Here is a 17,338-nt window from a genome sequence, read left to right as displayed (position 1 = left end):
GATTACTGGTGATTACATTGAGTAGTTTTTAATACAACTCACTATTGATATTCTTATTATTGATAGATTAAGATTACTGAGTTGTATTATATCAATTGATTACTGGTGATTACCCTGAGTAGTTTTTAATACAACTCACTATCAATATTCTTACCAGGGGTAGATTAAGATTACTGAGTTGTATTTAATCAACTGATTACTGGTGATTACCCTGAGTAGTTTTTAATACAACTCACTATCGATATTCTTATTATTGATAGATTAAGGTTACTGAGTTGTATTTAATCAACTGATTACTGGTGATTACCCTGTGTAGTTTTTAATACAACTCACTATCAATGTTCGTATTATTGGTGATTAGAATAATCATACGCTCAAGTGGGTTAAAATTGTACTGAAATGCTTTCAACATTTCTAACATACTGTCCTCACCTGTAAATAAACGGTATAATTTTGTTACAGGAAGGACCAATGTGTCCAGGTATTTCACCACAAGAGGCTAATGATCGACTGCAGATATTTCAGGTAAGCTAGTCATTTTATTTCCATACCATTAGTTTTGTTGATATAATAAGATTTATGTTCATGTTGTTGACAATGTTTCCATCATCTAGAGAGATGGTTGGTGAAATGTGTTTTCAGCTGGTTTGTGTTAAAAATTAGTACATTGACTGACAAAAAAAAAAGATAAATTTTGTTGATTCTAAGATATTTACAAATTAACCCTGAGTTGTGTATAATTAATGGATTTCCAATGACCTGTTAAGCTTATTTAATATCTGTGTTCTGTACTATTTAGAGTCAATTTGATGAGCTATGGAACAAGTATACCATCTATTCTGCTGGTGAACAGTTATTTGGTTTAGTGGTAACAGAATATCCCAATCTAGTGAAAATTAAGAAAGAATTAGGATTACTACAGAAACTGTATGGTTTATATAACAGTGTCATGACAGTTATTTCTGGATATTTTGAAATCTTGTGGACTGAGGTGGACATTGAGAAAATCAATACAGAATTATTGGATTTACAAAACAGGTGAGCTTTATCTTCATTCTTTATGGGAACATCACATCACAACACTTCTTATGTGACTATAATGCTGTATTCGATACCACTGGGAGGTAGTAAATTTTACCACTTGGAATATAACTGGTTCGCACTTTGGTAAATCAGTATGGATGCATCCATTTCATGGTTTATATATACTTACCTCGTTTGTGATATAATTATTTTTTTTAATAATTCAGATTGGCTTTCATGTTTGTCTGCCAGATCTCAGAGACCTTAGGTTGTTCTAAATAAATCTGAGTTTCTAAATGAGGACAGACAACTTCGAGTTTAATTTAAATGGTTATAAATACTAATATAGATTAGTTCTCCACTTCCAATTTTCAGAGCGTTAACAAATACAACATAGATTAAGTATATTAGCATAAAGCATTAACTTTAGCATTACAAATTTGGAGATCTTCATATGCCATCTATTCATATTTTGTAGATGTCGAAAGTTACCCAAAGCTCTAAAAGAATGGCAAGCTTATAATGATTTAAAGAAGAAGATTGATGATTTTAGTGAAACTTGTCCTCTATTAGAGTTAATGTCTAATAAAGCTATGAAAGAAAGACATTGGGATCGAATTGCTAAAATGACTGGACATACTTTTGATTTGGAATCAGAGAATTTCACTCTAAAAGATATCATGAAGGCACCATTACTCAAATATAAAGAAGACATTGAGGTAACGTATCTCTATTAATCTTTCTTTCCAGTCATCTGATTGATCAATCACTAAAATGGATTTTAAAGTTTTGTTATCCAATCAGATTGCCCCCAGAACAAAATTTGTGTAGAGATACTTGAACTTTGAATAGTAAGTAATACCCACAAAACTGCACAACATTTCATGAAAGTTCCGATATAGAATCAAATAGTAGGATAACATATTTTTTCAAAAATAGTTCTAAATACTCGAATTACATCAAATTTGGTTTGAAATGGCAATGAGTAGCTTGGATGATTTGGAATGTTAAAAAAAACCTGTTTTAAAGTAAAAGGTAATATTTCTCTCTTTCCTTCAGGATATTTGTATTTCTGCTGTAAAAGAAAAAGATATAGAAGCAAAACTATCCCAGTGTGTTGCTGATTGGAATGGTCGTATATTAAGTTTTGCCAATTTCAAGGCTCGAGGTGAATTATTATTAAAAGGAGGGGAGACAACTGAGATTATATCTCTATTAGAAGACAGTTTGATGATTCTTAGTTCCTTACTAAGTAACAGGTTTGAAGCCATGTTTTTGGGCTTGATTTGGGTCTTGACTGTAAATAGCATCAGACGTACAAAAGAACTGCACAAAAATCTCATAATTCCTTCAAATATACCTCAAATTTTAATTTCACTTTCTGTTGCTACATATGTCTTTTCTACATGTGTGATGGAGTCTGAAGAAAAGACAAGTTGTTATTTTAACTTTAAAACATCGATAATTCTGAAGACACATGGATTTGAAGGCTTAAACTTTGATGGTTTCTTAGACAAAGGTACGATTGGTCAAACAGATGATGAACTTTTCCCAAGAAGAATACCTCTTTACAAACCATTCAAAGACTATCCAATATACTGTTGCACCAGAATATTTGAAAAATATTTGTTCTTAATTTAGATATAATGCGCCGTTTAAAAAGAAAATACAAGAATGGGTAGCTAAATTATCAAACACTACAGATATTTTAGAAAATTGGTTAACAACCCAGAATCTATGGGTATATTTAGAAGCTGTATTTGTTGGTGGTGACATTGCTAAACAACTTCCTCAGGTACTAGGCTTTTCTTTACTCAATGTTTTTCCATCAGAAGAAAAATATTTAAAGAATTTATTCTGACTTGCTGGCTGCTTATATGCGACTTTTTCAACTTTAACATGTGTCACTGTTGCCAGCCTATGGATTTTGTGCAATATGATCAAAATTTAGATTTAATTGTTTTGTATCATTTTTTGGGGGTGTATGTATTGCCCTAGACTAGCCTGCTTTAGTTTTCTTTTTTCGTTTTTTAAATTGTTTGATAAAATTTGATTTCAAGTTTTGAAATTCTAATCTAATTGTAGGAAGCTAAAAGATTTCAGAATATAGATAAATCGTGGGGTAAGATTATGTTAAGAGCTCATGAAGTAACTAATGTTGTACAATGTTGTGTTGGAGATGAAACATTAGGACAACTTTTACCACATTTATTAGAACAGTTAGAACTATGTCAGAAATCTCTTACTGGGTAGGTTTCAATTCTTTCTTATATCTTGTAGATAAGATAAAAGGGGGTTCAGGTTGAGAATTTGTCTGACATAGTCTGAGATCAACTGAATTTGCAGTTAGTGATCTGCTGTATCTGGTAGAAGTGCTGAATCTGCTGGACTCAAACAGCCAACTACTAAAATATTGCAGATGTCACCGCAGTTGCTTACGTTTTAGGATCTTTTTTTGGAATTGAGTGACTGGAATCTGCAACTAGCATGTTGTTAACTGTTACTGTTAGTCTGTCAGATTCGAACGTTATTTGGACTCGTCAAATGGAATGCCAACATGCATCAGCTGGTCTGGAAAGTTTCATCTTTCACTTTTGAATTATACTGCCGCACAGATATTGATAATTATTTTATTTTTCTTTTCTTTCAGATATTTAGAAAAGAAGAGATTGGTGTTCCCTAGATTTTTCTTTATTTCTGATCCTTCGCTGTTAGAAATTTTGGGTCAAGCCAGTGATTCTCATACTATACAGGCACATCTTACTGGTGTCTTTGAAAATATAAGTGAAGTCCAGTTCCATGAAAAAGATTATGATAGAATTATTGCAGTCGTTTCCAGAGAAGGAGAGAAAATTCCTGTAAGTGAGCATGTCATTTTTTAATTCACACATATTTAAGTGTGAGACTGCTTTTCATTCTGTGTATGGATGAATATATTAATAGAGAAGTTGGTATGTATTGTGGAATCCCAGTTGTAATCTTAAATCTTCTTTCCTGCATGAAGCAGTAACAGTATTCAAATTTGGCCTGATTCACTTTGAAATTGAATGTGGTTGAAAGTGAATGGTATATTTATTTCCTAATTATTTGGACTTATTTCAGTTGGAGAAAGCAGTAATTGCGAAGGGTAATGTTGAGATATGGTTAGGTGAATTAATGGTAGAAGCTATGAGATCATTACATGGTGTAATACGAGATGCCTTTAGATATATTGATAGTTCTGATTTTGAGCTGCTCAATTTCTGTAATAATTATGTAGCACAGGTCAGTATATTTGATATTTATTACCAATAATCTTACTAATTCATTAATTAATTATTGTTGTATTTTTTTGTTAACCCAAAGTAATATATTATCTGGTTACATTTGATAAACCGAAGACTCCATAGATAACCTTTAACAGAAGCCTACATATATATGAAACGTCTTTGGTGATTAATAACAGGTAACAGGTTACCATTTAACAAAAGGCACTGGTACAGGGTTATTGTTTACAACTATTGTGGTGTCAGTATTTAGTAAACTAAACAGAAGAAACTGAACAAACTGGCTTACCTGTTCTCAATACCTCCCTCATGCTTTCTTTGAGTTATCTTTCTTGGCAATAAGCTACCCTGTTATATTGTTTTAATTCCTTCTTTGATAATTAAATACGTCCCTATGGTTGCTCGTCCTTCATCACAACTGAGGTGGCAGCAAAAATTAAAAGACAAATTAAAGGCATGAAGTTGGAAGCTTCCAGCAGAAGTAAACAATCAACAGTTGATGACACCTTATTATTTTCTAGGTTGGATTATTAGGTATTCAGATGTTATGGACACGAGATGCTGAAGATGCTTTACGATTGGCCAGATCTGATAAGAAGATCATGCCAACAACCAATCAGAAGTTTCTAGATCTGTTGAATAAGTTGATTGACCAGACGACAAGAGATTTAACTAAGTTTGAGAGAGTCAAGTATGAAACTCTGGTAACAATTCATGTTCATCAACGAGATATCTTTGATGACATGGTATGTGTTTAAACTTAATAGGCTTCCACTTCAGATCTGAATAATATTCTTTATGATCACCTTAATCATAAAGTATCAATTAAATATGGATTGTAAAACTGTTCTCTAAACTTTTTATGTGTATTGGGGAAACTGAAAACAGTGATTTGCACCATTTCAATTTTCATTCTGATGTTCGATCAACACTGATGTCATATCATGACTGACCCCTGATAAAAATAAAAAAGCTAGGAAACCTGTAAATTTAGAGATCTCAACCCCTCATTCAAATCAATCTAATGAATTATATTATTATAGGTCAAAATGCATATTAAAACACCAAGTGATTTTGAGTGGTTAAAACAAGCTAGATTTTATTTTAAAGAAGATACAGATCAATGTATAGTACAGATTACAGATGTAGATTTTATCTATCAAAATGAATTTCTGGGCTGTACTGATCGTTTGGTCATTACACCTCTAACTGATAGGTAAATATTTGGTTTTATTTTTCAAGAATTGGGCTGTTGGCTGTTTGATGCCAGATATACAAATTGTTGGTCAAATATATAAAGAGAAACAAACTATAAGCTTATAATGGTCACAAACCTCAATCCACTTCTTGTCCTTGTAAGTGAACTGAAAATGTGGCCTTTGTAACAGAATTATACAGTAGTGTAACCTACTTCCATGGATATAAGGATTCAACACCGAATTTCGTCAAAGTTAAAAACACAGAATTTTTTTTTTTATGTCTTAGATGTTTCCTCAGATATTCTTCAAAATAATTAAAATTGGTTTGATTCGATTTTCTTTATGAATCTCTCACTTTAACCCATATTTCATGAGTAACCAACTGGACAACGGCGGCAAAATGCGTCACCTATGTTCGTGTACAATGTTTGATCTATAAATAAGTCAAAAAAACACGTTGTATGTAGCAACCGGGTGGTATACTTAACTTCTCTTAGTATTTATCTTTAATATCAATTCATGACTAGTGACAATTCCTTCAAAGAACCACGATTTAAAAAAAAAAAATAATGACTGACAAAATAAGAAACATTGCGTGATCTATTGCTAAAAGTCATGGAAACAACATAAGAATATGGCCCACATTGTGTTCCATAGAATTTTTCTGCTGACACGGAATCCGCTAGTTGATCAAGTGACTTCATTCGTTTTACTACATTCTAGCAGACGACACTTGGAATTCCGATTACAGCTAGGGATTATAAGGAAATGTGGCAGATAAAAAATTGTGACGTTTGGTAATAAGTGAAATCCGCCATTTTGTTTATGTCAAAGCATACATTAATACACTTTACCTTGCTTGAAACTACTGGATTCATTCTACTAGCTGATATTGTTAGCATGAAATTAGGTTACTTGACTGTATTGAATTGCCAAATTTATATCTTTCATCTTAAAATCATCCAAACAAGGAAAATGATATTGATTCTGAACTGAACTGGCAGTTGTCACCAATATTCAGGTTGTATTTAGCAGGATGGACATTATCTAATCTGTAGTGTATTCTTTCAGATGTTATATAACCCTAGCACAAGCTTTAGGTATGTCTATGGGAGGTGCTCCAGCAGGACCAGCCGGTACTGGTAAAACAGAAACCACTAAAGATATGGGTAAAGCTCTAGGAAAATATGTTGTGGTATTTAATTGTTCTGATCAGATGGATTTTAGAGGTTTAGGACGTATTTATAAAGGTAGGTGTTGTTATCAACTTAAAGATAAGTTCCAGCATGATTTACTTATAGCAATTTTAGGGTTAAGCAGTTAAGTAACTCTTTCTCTAAGCTGTGGAAACTGATCAGTCTACAGTTTTTTTGTAAACCTACTCACCTATTTTTGTCAACTGTGTCTGTAGAATTATCTATGGTCACCATGGCTGAGATTGATTTCTGTCTGTTTTTTTCCAGGATTAGCCCAGTCAGGATCATGGGGATGTTTTGATGAATTTAATCGTATTGAACTACCAGTATTATCTGTAGCAGCCCAACAGATTTATATTGTACTTACTGCTAAAAAAGAGCGTAAGAAAGATTTCTTATTCAGTGATGGTGATTTAGTTGATATGAATCCTGAATTTGGTATTTTCTTGACTATGGTATGTTTTTTTATTTTTTTAACTTCAAACACTTTCTTTGTGCAGTGCACTTGTTAATGTTGAAAGTGGATTAGATATTTAGAATTTGTTTGGGGTGGGAGTGGTGGTAGGTGTACTAAAACACTTGCACCTTGCAAACAACAATCTAACTTCCTGCCAACTAAGTTATATATATGAGACATAATGACAGTATGTATGTTTTTACTTTGTAGAATCCTGGTTATGCTGGTCGTCAGGAATTGCCTGAAAATTTAAAAGTTCAGTTCCGTACTGTCAGTATGATGGTTCCAGATAGACAGGTAAAATATTTCTTCCTTTTAGATTGAAGGTGATAAATATGCATGTTGTTTCATGATTTTCAGATTATCAACATGCTTCTTAATACATTTTGTTTTGTACTGTAAATATCATTTGATTGCGGAAAACCCCCCCTTGTATGAAAAGGATTGTTTTGATTGGTTGAAATTCATCTCCACAAAGCCATGGTAGCATAAAGAAACCAAGTACGATCTGAACTATTATTGATAAATGGTTTAATGGAAGGTGTGTGTAATAATGCCATAATAATGATATGATATTGTATTATATATATTTACAGATTATTATGAGAGTCAAACTAGCTGCCTGTGGTTTTATAGAAAATATAATATTAGCTCAGAAATTTTTCACCTTGTATAAACTTTGTGAAGAACAGCTTTCAAAACAGGTTGGTATTAGCACTGTGACTTTGGCTACTTTTCATTGGAACCAAAAACGATTGAATTAGGAATTGAACTACAACACTTCAAGGATATCCCATGGTCATCACAAGATCATATTTCTTGACAATTTCTTTTTTTCACTGACAAAATAATTCATTTTAAAGCATTAGATACTTTCCATGGAAATTTGATTTCTGAATATATATTTTAGGTTCACTATGATTTTGGTTTGAGAAATATTTTATCAGTATTACGTACACTTGGTGCCAACAAGAGAGCTAGACCTAACGATACCGAAAGTACTATTGTTATGAGAGTCTTGAGAGATATGAACTTATCTAAATTGGTAAGTTAATAGAATAGAAGCCTTAAATGGCTCTGATACACACAAAAGACACAAAACCTCTTTACAATCTCTTGTCACAAGAAAATATTTGATAAGATACCTAGTATTTGTAGTGATCAAATTTCAAACCAGTGAGATATTCAATTAAAAATGATATTATCAGAAGTAATTTTGGAAACTAAATAAATTTGACCTGTTGTAATTGTAGGTAGATGAAGATGAACCTCTATTTTTAAGTTTAATTGCTGATTTATTTCCTGGTATAACATTAGATAGTGCTTCCTATGCTGACCTACAGGTAGCTGTAGATAATCAGGTCAATAATCTAGGTTTAGTTAATCATCCATCTTGGAATCTGAAAGTAGTTCAGGTGAGTCATAATTTATTTCTTTTATTCCACCCTTCAAATTTTTACTCCATATATTAATTTAGTTGAACTGGTGCATGTCATCATTATACAGTGTTTTACAACTCACTATTGAAAAGGTTCTTAGATATAATTAGCAGCTTTTGTGATAGAGATGTCCACAAGAACATCTGACTGAAAATAGAATGATGTAAATGTAATTTCATGTCCCTGATAAAATAGGAAATAGAGTTCTATTTGTATGCCATGATGTTCTATTCTAGTTGTTTGAAACCCAGCGTGTACGTCATGGTATGATGACATTAGGTCCTAGTGGAGCTGGTAAAACATGTTGTATACAGGTATTAATGAGAGCTATGACTGACTGTGGTACACCACATCGTGAAATGAGGATGAACCCTAAATCTATCACAGCACCTCAGATGTTTGGTCGTTTAGATGTAGCTACTAATGATTGGACTGATGGTATTTTCTCTACTCTTTGGAGACGTACTTTGAAATCTAAAAAAGGTTTGGATTCCTTAGACTCACTTTGTACATCTCTCAATCTAACAACATTTCACATTGGATACATTAAAGTCTTAACCTCCTTTGGCAGATATCTTAGGAAGCCCCCCAAATAAAATGGCATTTTGATGATGGTCTTGAGTCAGCTTTAATCAAAAGCTCAAGAGCTTAAGAGTTGCTGAATGATCAGGAACCACTGATCAACATTTATATCTAGTAACATAAATACTGCAAGATGTAAATAAGAACTCTTCTATTTTATATGTCTGTTTTATTCTATTTGCAGGAGACCATATCTGGCTTATTTTGGACGGTCCAGTAGATGCTATTTGGATTGAGAATTTAAATTCTGTACTAGATGATAATAAAACATTAACTCTAGCTAATGGTGATCGTATTCCCATGGCTCCAAACTGTAAGATTGTATTTGAGGTGCACAATATTGACAACGCTTCTCCAGCTACAGTATCTAGAAATGGTATGGTCTTTATGTCTAGTTCTGCTCTGGATTGGAGACCTATTTTACAGGTAAGAGCTTTATAAATCTCTTAACTACTTCAATAGATGTACTTTTTGACTAACTTCCTGTGGTTCAATCCTGACATGTTGAAATGATGTCTTCAGATTTTTCAGTCTCTTATAACAGTGTGAGTGTTGCTAGTCATAGTAGCCAACACGGATGAGGCATACTTTTTTAGGGAGTAATGGTTGTAATTGTGTACTAATGGAAAAGTTACGTTAGGGTAGGACTATAAACAGTTGCCCATAATAGTGAAAATCACTACAAAATATTAAGAAAACCCATCAGTAAGATTGTAAATAGCAGAACATAAACTTTTTGTTGATATCATTGTAGAACATTTTTCCTTTTAAATCAAACTTGCTTTATATATTTAAAGCATTATAATTGTATTTTATTACAGGGTTGGTTAAAATCTCGTAATACACAAGAAGCTGAAATATTAAATGTTTTCTATGAGAAATGCTATGATGAGTTTTACACTTTCGTTACCCAGAATACATCAGTCAAAATGGTGGTATTAGAATGTAATTTGATTAAACAGGTAGGATGAAATATAACTTATATAACTATATAATTTAGGGAAATTTCCGAAAGGATTTTCAAATTCAAATCAAGTTGTAGAGCTGCATCAGATCAATTTTGAACAGATTTTGCATGCCTCCTCATGTGTCACTTATTATATTGTAAACTATTGTATTTTGTAGACATGTGATTTATTAGAAGGATTGATACCTAAAAAAGATGATAAAGGTTGTCTACCAGCCAAACATCTAGAAAGATTGTTTATATTTGCTATAATGTGGAGTTTAGGGGCATTATTAGAATTAGAAGATAGAGCTAAGTTACAAGATTACATGTTAAAACATAATAGTAAACTAGATTATCCAGCAATGAGTGGAGATGAAACTATCTTTGAATTTGTAGTTAATGATAATGGTAAGAATTGTTTTGTCATTGAGGTATTCTAGTCCATGTATTTATATCAGGGAAACTCATAGAGTATAATTGCACCATTTGATTTGGGGTCCAATGTTTGGTTTGTAATATTCCAGGAAATTTGACAAGATCATTAAGTTGAACTGGAGATCTGAATGATGAACATTCTATAAGTGTCCATGTTATTTATATTTTCTAGAATTCTTTGAAATAAACCAGTTGGTAAAAACTCTATCCACTCTGATGTGTGATGAATTTTGGAATAATTTTCAGGTGAATGGGATCACTGGAATAATCGTGTAGAAGAATATCTCTATCCATCTGATAGTGTACCAGAATTTGCTTCTATATTGGTACCTAATGTAGATAATGTCAGATCTAACTTCTTACTACATACTATAGCTAAACAAAATAAGGTACTGTTTATATTTCTTGTAGAATTGGTATAGTTAATAAAATTTGAATTATTGAGGGTATTAACATTAAGTACGGTACTTATGCATGCTTTTTTAGATACACCAAAATGTATTTGGGCAACATTTCAAGTTGAAGAAGGAGAAAAAAAACCCCAAAAAAACCAGAACAACTGTTTTATGTTTTGATTATATTTTAGGCTGTATTATTAATTGGAGAACAAGGTACAGCTAAAACTGTTATGATTAAAGGTTATATGGCTTCTTATGATCCTGATGTACAACTAGGAAAATCATTTAACTTTTCTTCAGCATCTACACCACTCATGTTCCAGGTACTTCCTCTATTTTCTATCAGATCCTCCAAGGTTCATTCAGAAATAACTTTCAACTTCACCATGCTGATATGATGACATAGACAAAAAAGCTTGGTTTCAAATTTTAACAAAAATGCTGCGACTAATTTGCCAATTTTAAAGGCGTTGATTCAGGTGCCATGAATGCTTCAATAGTTTAATTGCTGTATATGCTTATTTGCGTGAATTTTTACCCTAAGAATTTCTTATCAAACAGGATCCAAATTATAAAGATTTACTCGAAAGTTTTAGAATTTTTCACTGACCCTGGTAAATATTGATAATCTAATATGGATTGTGCTCTGTATTCACAATTTATACCATAGCCAATGTAACTGTAACTGCAGTGGATCCATTGCTCATCATTTAATGAAAACTATTGTAAATATCACAGAGAACTATAGAAAGTTTTGTAGAGAAGAGAATGGGTAGTACCTATGGACCACCAGGTGGTAGGAGAATGACTGTATTTATTGATGATGTTAATATGCCTATTATTAATGAATGGGGTGATCAGGTAAACTTCACATATTATATTTCACAAATCCTAACCAAACTTTTGTAAGAAATTGTATTGAACCTTAAAGTACATGAATGATATTCACTGTATCACCAATTTTTCAAATAATTCTAGTGTGAATGCATATATGTTAATTGCCAGCACGGTCATTAAACGGTTACAAAGTCAATCAATTTCAATGATCCAACTTTGAAATGCAGACATCACTTTTGGTTTTTGGAAAAGATTAGAGAGTTCTTGTTAATTGTGCATTCAGCTGCTGATCTCATCCATCTGCTATGGAAAGATTTTGCAGATGTTTTAAATGAATTTTGTTTGTAGGTAACCAATGAGATTACCAGACAAATGATGGAGATGCATGGAATGTATAATGTAGATAAACCTGGTGATTTCTTGTCCATTGTTGATGTTCAGTTTATAGCTGCCATGATACATCCTGGAGGTGGTCGAAATGATATACCAGAACGTCTTAAACGTCAATTCTGTATCTTTAATTGTACACTACCATCCAATAGCTCTATTGATAAGATTTTTGGTAAGATCTTTTTTTAATTACATGCTTTAATCTTATGCTTAGGACAATCAGAGCATAACGACATCATTTGATTGGTTGGATGAGACAATTAAGGGTTATGCATTCTTATCTCTTTCGACATTTGGTTGTTGGTATTTTCAGGTGTTATTGGTGAAGGATATTTCTGTCCATCAAGATTTCATCCTGATGTTTGTGAAACTATTCAGATGTTAGTTCCAACTACAAGAATACTTTGGCAACAGATAAAGGTGACCTGATTAATATTTTATTATCTGTTCCGACCAGAAGGTTCCCACAGGTCGTTTGAATGTCTGAAAATAGCTTTGGACCTGCAAAGAACTTGATTGCATGGATTCCATAGGATCTTTGCCATAAAGTTAAACTGACACAATACCTGTGGTGCAAATGATAAAAGTGATGTCTTATTTTATATAAGTATTATTTAAGATGAACTCTTCTTGGGTCCTAGAATTATCCTCTTAAAGTCATTGTAAGTCCTGTGCTATGGACTGTATGGTAATACAAATCTTCGATATAATAAAAGTCAAAAAGTCATCATGGTTGACTTTTGACTTCCATCAAATACTTTTTAATGAAAAATTTTTTTTTTTAACAAAATCTTTACATCTTTGATTTGAACTTTAACATTTGAAATTCATATTTCAGATTAAAATGTTACCAACCCCAGCCAAGTTTCATTATATTTTCAACTTGAGAGATTTATCTAGGATTTGGCAGGGAATGCTTACCGTTGGTGGTGAGGAATGTACAGATGCTGCCTATGCCCTGGCTTTATGGAAACATGAATGTACTAGATCTATTGCTGATAGGTAAGCATCCGGACCTGCAACAAAAATGGTGATGGAAAATCTAAAAACCTTCAATGACTAATAACACAAGGTTCAGTTTGTGAAAATTGATTTTGAATATAGTTTATCAACCGATAAGATATCTGTAATTTTATTTTGTTAGTTTGATGAACTTGGTTTTAACTAGCATGCAAGCATAGTACTAGCAGAATTTGATACTCTTAGATAAATTGTTTCTGTGCTTTCAAGAAAAAATATGAATACAATTGAAACAACCATTTGATTTTTGATAATTTGTGCTGAACTTGACATTTGATCATTGAAGGTTCACTAATTATGAAGATAAGAAATGGTTTGAAGATGCTATGAAATCAGTGTTAAGAGCCCAGTCTAATGATGATGTTGTCAGTATATTAGCTGATGAACCATACTTTGTAGATTTCTTACGAGATGCACCTGAGCCAACTGGTGAAGAAGCAGATGATGCTAATTTCGATGCACCTAAAATCTATGAAATGGTAAGGACCAGAGTGTTGAATTATAAATCAGTGAAGAGTTTTTACCAAAGTATTACATCTCAAAGGGATAATGGTTGTCTTTAAATATTTTTCTTACACAATCATCAAAAAAGGAAATGATATTTGTAGATATTGAGCACAGAAACTCAAGGTGAAACCTAAAAAATTGATTAATTTTATAATTGTAGATACCAAGTTATGAGTTTCTTAATGAGAAGTTACTACAGTATATGGTACAATATAATGAAATGGTACGAGGTGGTCAAATGGATCTTGTATTCTTTAAAGATGCCATGGTTCATCTTGTTAAGGTGTGTAACTTTTAATCTACCACTATCATCAGATGGTCAGCCTATGATCATTGCCAGTTTTGGGAGCTGAAATCAAACAAGGCTTGAACATGCAACAAGGTGGTAGCACAATCCACCAATCTGGGTGGATTTAAAATACATGATTGAAACAAAATGACCCTTCATGGATTTGTTCATTGTTTCAAAAGTGAGGAATTTGCCTTATTTACTCCTTTACTCTCTGTCTAGCATGCCAAATTAACCAAATTCAGACTATTATTATATATTATATGTTTTAGATATCACGTATTATAAGAACACCTAGAGGAGCAGCATTATTAGTTGGTGTTGGTGGTTCTGGTAAACAGTCACTAACTAGACTAGCTACCTTTATAGCTGGTTACAAAATATTTCAGATTACCCTCACTAGGTATGTTACTATTCACTCTAAACTTTCTAATATTATCTACATATACACTTACCTAAGCTATAGGTAGATGTAGGTGGAATACTAGACCCATGAAGAATTTGTCATGTATGTGTTGAATTTGACAGTATAAATACCATCAATGATTTATTTGAATAAAACTCCTCAAAAATGTGTTTGTATTTCAGATATTTAAACACCATTAAAGGTTTGCATATATTGTCAGTTATACTGCCTTGCTAGACTTATCTTAGATTGCTTTTGTGTCTTTATCTACTGCTCTAGCATCTTCTTTTTAGCTTTTCTTTGCTATTGAACATTTAAATCACCTTTTTGACCACTCTCTTGAATAACACACTCCTTCATTAGCACCCTTTTATAGTAGCTTTCATTTCTCAATAGCATTCATTTCCAAATAATATTTGATTTCAAAAACTCTTTGTTTTCATTGACACTAAATCCTCAATATTTAGCATTTATCTGACTTTTTTCTCTATAACACTCATTCTCCAGTAACACCTATCTGTCTCCAATAACGCTTATTTCCCTGTAAAACTCTTATCTATATAATGATCCAATAACACTTCAAGATGTAATATATACTTCTCAATACCATTAGTTCAGTTGCTATCACTTTTGTAAACAATTCAAATTACATTTTTAAATATATAGTTGAATATATCTGAATGACTACTAGATAATACTGCTTCTATAATGTTTTATTAAAACAGTTCTCACTTGTTTCTCTAAAAATGTAGTTTTCAATTTGTAGAACATACAATGTGAGTAATTTAATGGATGATTTAAAATATCTATATCGTGTTGCTGGTGGAAATGGTCAAGGTATCACCTTCCTGTTTACTGATAATGAAATTAAAGATGAAGGATTTCTGGAATATCTAAACAATGTACTGAGTTCTGGTGAGGTAAGTCAGTAGATTCATTGTGTATTTTGTAGTAGCTTGATAATCATGGCTTCAAATTATTTTCTTGCCATGGGATTTGGCTGTAACAGCTGACTGCTAACTCATGGTATCTTATTGTTGTAATGGTTTAGATGTTGGTTGAAGAATTCCCAACATGCTTCCATTGTTAAGGACAAGAGGCAGACACAGAAGAGGCCAGGCAAGGCAAATATGACCAAATACTTTTCATGAGTCTTACCCTTTTGTAGAAAGTGACTTCACTGATTATCAATTGACTGAAACTGTGGTGCTTTGGGCAATCATTGTTTCAGGTTTAATTAGATGTCTTTGTAAATTATTTTAGGTGTCTAATTTATTTGCGAGAGATGAATTAGATGAAATAACTCAAGAATTGATACCAGTAATGAAAGCTGAATATCCTCGTCGACCTCCAACACAGGAAACTTTATATGATTATTTTATATCTAGAGCTAGAAATAATCTTCATACTGTACTCTGTTTCTCTCCTGTAAGTTCCACTTACACTCAAATCTTGATTATTATCTTTTAAGGGACCTGTTTTTGAATGGTTTATTCATAATACAGGTATAAGTATGGAAACAAGGGATACAGTGAAATCAGGACTGGACTACAACATTTGAATGTTATAAATGTTTAAGCATAGGATGAACATTCACCAGTTTTACTGGATTAAAAAACCTTTGTATATGTAATAATCATTCCTTATATAGTTATTGCAAGCTTAGCATTTTGTTATTCTCCAAAACTAAAATTAAATAAATTCTAAATTTGGAGAAATATTCAGTAATCCGATTGGATAACATAACTTAATTCAAAATCAATTTTAGTGATTGACCAATTATATGACTGGAACACTAAAATCATCTCAGCCTGAGATTTTCAGGTTCTGAAGGTCAAGGTCCCAGGATTGCAAAAAATACCAGAATACCAAGAAATTGCTTAATTATAGTTAGGATGATAGGAGCTTACAAAACGTAAATTATTTTTTGGTTCATATGTTAAAATATTTTTATGCCAAGTTGTAATAGTACTTTTACTAAAAATTCCTATAATATGTTGACAATCCTCTTAAGAGCACAGGATAGAGAACTCTTGCTGATCATCTTGATCTATAATTGAATTTTAGGTCGGAGAAAAATTCAGAACAAGAGCATTAAAGTTTCCAGGTTTAATCTCAGGTTGTACTATGGATTGGTTTAGTAAATGGCCCCGTGATGCTCTTATGGCTGTATCAGGTCATTTCCTCAATAGTTTTAAGATGGAATGTACACCAGATATTAAAAAACAGATTGTCAACACTATGGGTGTAGTACATGATAATGTAGCATTGGTTTGTGTGGACTATTTCCAAAGGTACGTCCTGGGCTGGACCCTCTTTCTCAAGAAAACGTACAATAAACATTGTCATTATTGTGCAATAAAGTTGGAAAACCACAAAAATGACCAAAACTTACAATATGGAACTTTTAAAACCCTAAAATGAGTTCAATCATAATTTGATTTATTGGTCTGCCGCAAAATATCTGCCAAAATTATGTATGCATTCCTTTTTTAATGTCAAACTGCCATACTGCCATACTGTAACTCATTCATTTTCAGATTCCGTCGTCAAACCCATGTAACACCAAAATCTTACCTGTCATTTTTGGATGGTTATAAAACAGTTTATAAACAGAAGATAGATGTTATTGGTGATCTAGCTGGTCGTATGAATACAGGGTTAGATAAATTGATAGAAGCTACTATATCGGTAGATCAACTCTCTAAAGAACTAGCTGTTAAAGAAGTTGATTTAGAAGTTGCCAATAAAAAAGCTGATAAGGTAAGCTTATATTTTATTTATGAGCTTATTTAAGATGGTATTCGCTAACTCAAAAACAAAATATCATATCGTGGGTGACTGCTTGAAACCTCGTATAACGATATCTGACGCGGAATTACTTTTCGAGAAAAACGCAAAAAACTATTTGTACTCGTATTTTGTTAAAATCTTTTTTATTATTT

At 32.3% G+C, this 17,338-nt stretch overlaps 1 protein-coding gene across 1 annotated transcript in view; it reads left to right on the top strand.

The window, feature by feature from the left end:
• Positions 1–17,338, top strand: part of LOTGIDRAFT_182347 (hypothetical protein) — a gene marked incomplete at its 5' end in the record, with an annotated part of 53,648 nt that overhangs the window by 20,668 nt on the left and 15,642 nt on the right. Inside the window, 33 exons of the mRNA XM_009057308.1 lie at positions 463–525; positions 800–1,038; positions 1,502–1,742; positions 2,083–2,282; positions 2,665–2,818; positions 3,109–3,272; positions 3,674–3,881; positions 4,126–4,287; positions 4,811–5,035; positions 5,333–5,505; positions 6,560–6,738; positions 6,952–7,139; positions 7,352–7,438; positions 7,738–7,845; positions 8,052–8,186; positions 8,395–8,556; positions 8,817–9,063; positions 9,347–9,588; positions 9,984–10,124; positions 10,288–10,519; positions 10,793–10,935; positions 11,133–11,267; positions 11,683–11,805; positions 12,130–12,343; positions 12,485–12,591; positions 13,010–13,173; positions 13,478–13,670; positions 13,859–13,981; positions 14,260–14,390; positions 15,160–15,313; positions 15,657–15,821; positions 16,461–16,687; positions 16,934–17,156. Of these exons, the coding sequence (XP_009055556.1) occupies positions 463–525; positions 800–1,038; positions 1,502–1,742; positions 2,083–2,282; positions 2,665–2,818; positions 3,109–3,272; positions 3,674–3,881; positions 4,126–4,287; positions 4,811–5,035; positions 5,333–5,505; positions 6,560–6,738; positions 6,952–7,139; positions 7,352–7,438; positions 7,738–7,845; positions 8,052–8,186; positions 8,395–8,556; positions 8,817–9,063; positions 9,347–9,588; positions 9,984–10,124; positions 10,288–10,519; positions 10,793–10,935; positions 11,133–11,267; positions 11,683–11,805; positions 12,130–12,343; positions 12,485–12,591; positions 13,010–13,173; positions 13,478–13,670; positions 13,859–13,981; positions 14,260–14,390; positions 15,160–15,313; positions 15,657–15,821; positions 16,461–16,687; positions 16,934–17,156 (5,652 nt within the window). The remainder of the gene's footprint in view (positions 1–462; positions 526–799; positions 1,039–1,501; positions 1,743–2,082; positions 2,283–2,664; positions 2,819–3,108; positions 3,273–3,673; positions 3,882–4,125; positions 4,288–4,810; positions 5,036–5,332; positions 5,506–6,559; positions 6,739–6,951; positions 7,140–7,351; positions 7,439–7,737; positions 7,846–8,051; positions 8,187–8,394; positions 8,557–8,816; positions 9,064–9,346; positions 9,589–9,983; positions 10,125–10,287; positions 10,520–10,792; positions 10,936–11,132; positions 11,268–11,682; positions 11,806–12,129; positions 12,344–12,484; positions 12,592–13,009; positions 13,174–13,477; positions 13,671–13,858; positions 13,982–14,259; positions 14,391–15,159; positions 15,314–15,656; positions 15,822–16,460; positions 16,688–16,933; positions 17,157–17,338) is intronic.

Source organism: Lottia gigantea (genome assembly GCF_000327385.1).
Source record: "Lottia gigantea unplaced genomic scaffold LOTGIsca_3, whole genome shotgun sequence".
NCBI lineage: Eukaryota > Metazoa > Mollusca > Gastropoda > Lottiidae > Lottia > Lottia gigantea.
The sequence above is the reverse complement of the archived record's forward strand: the minus strand, read 5'-3'. Positions and strand labels throughout refer to the sequence as shown.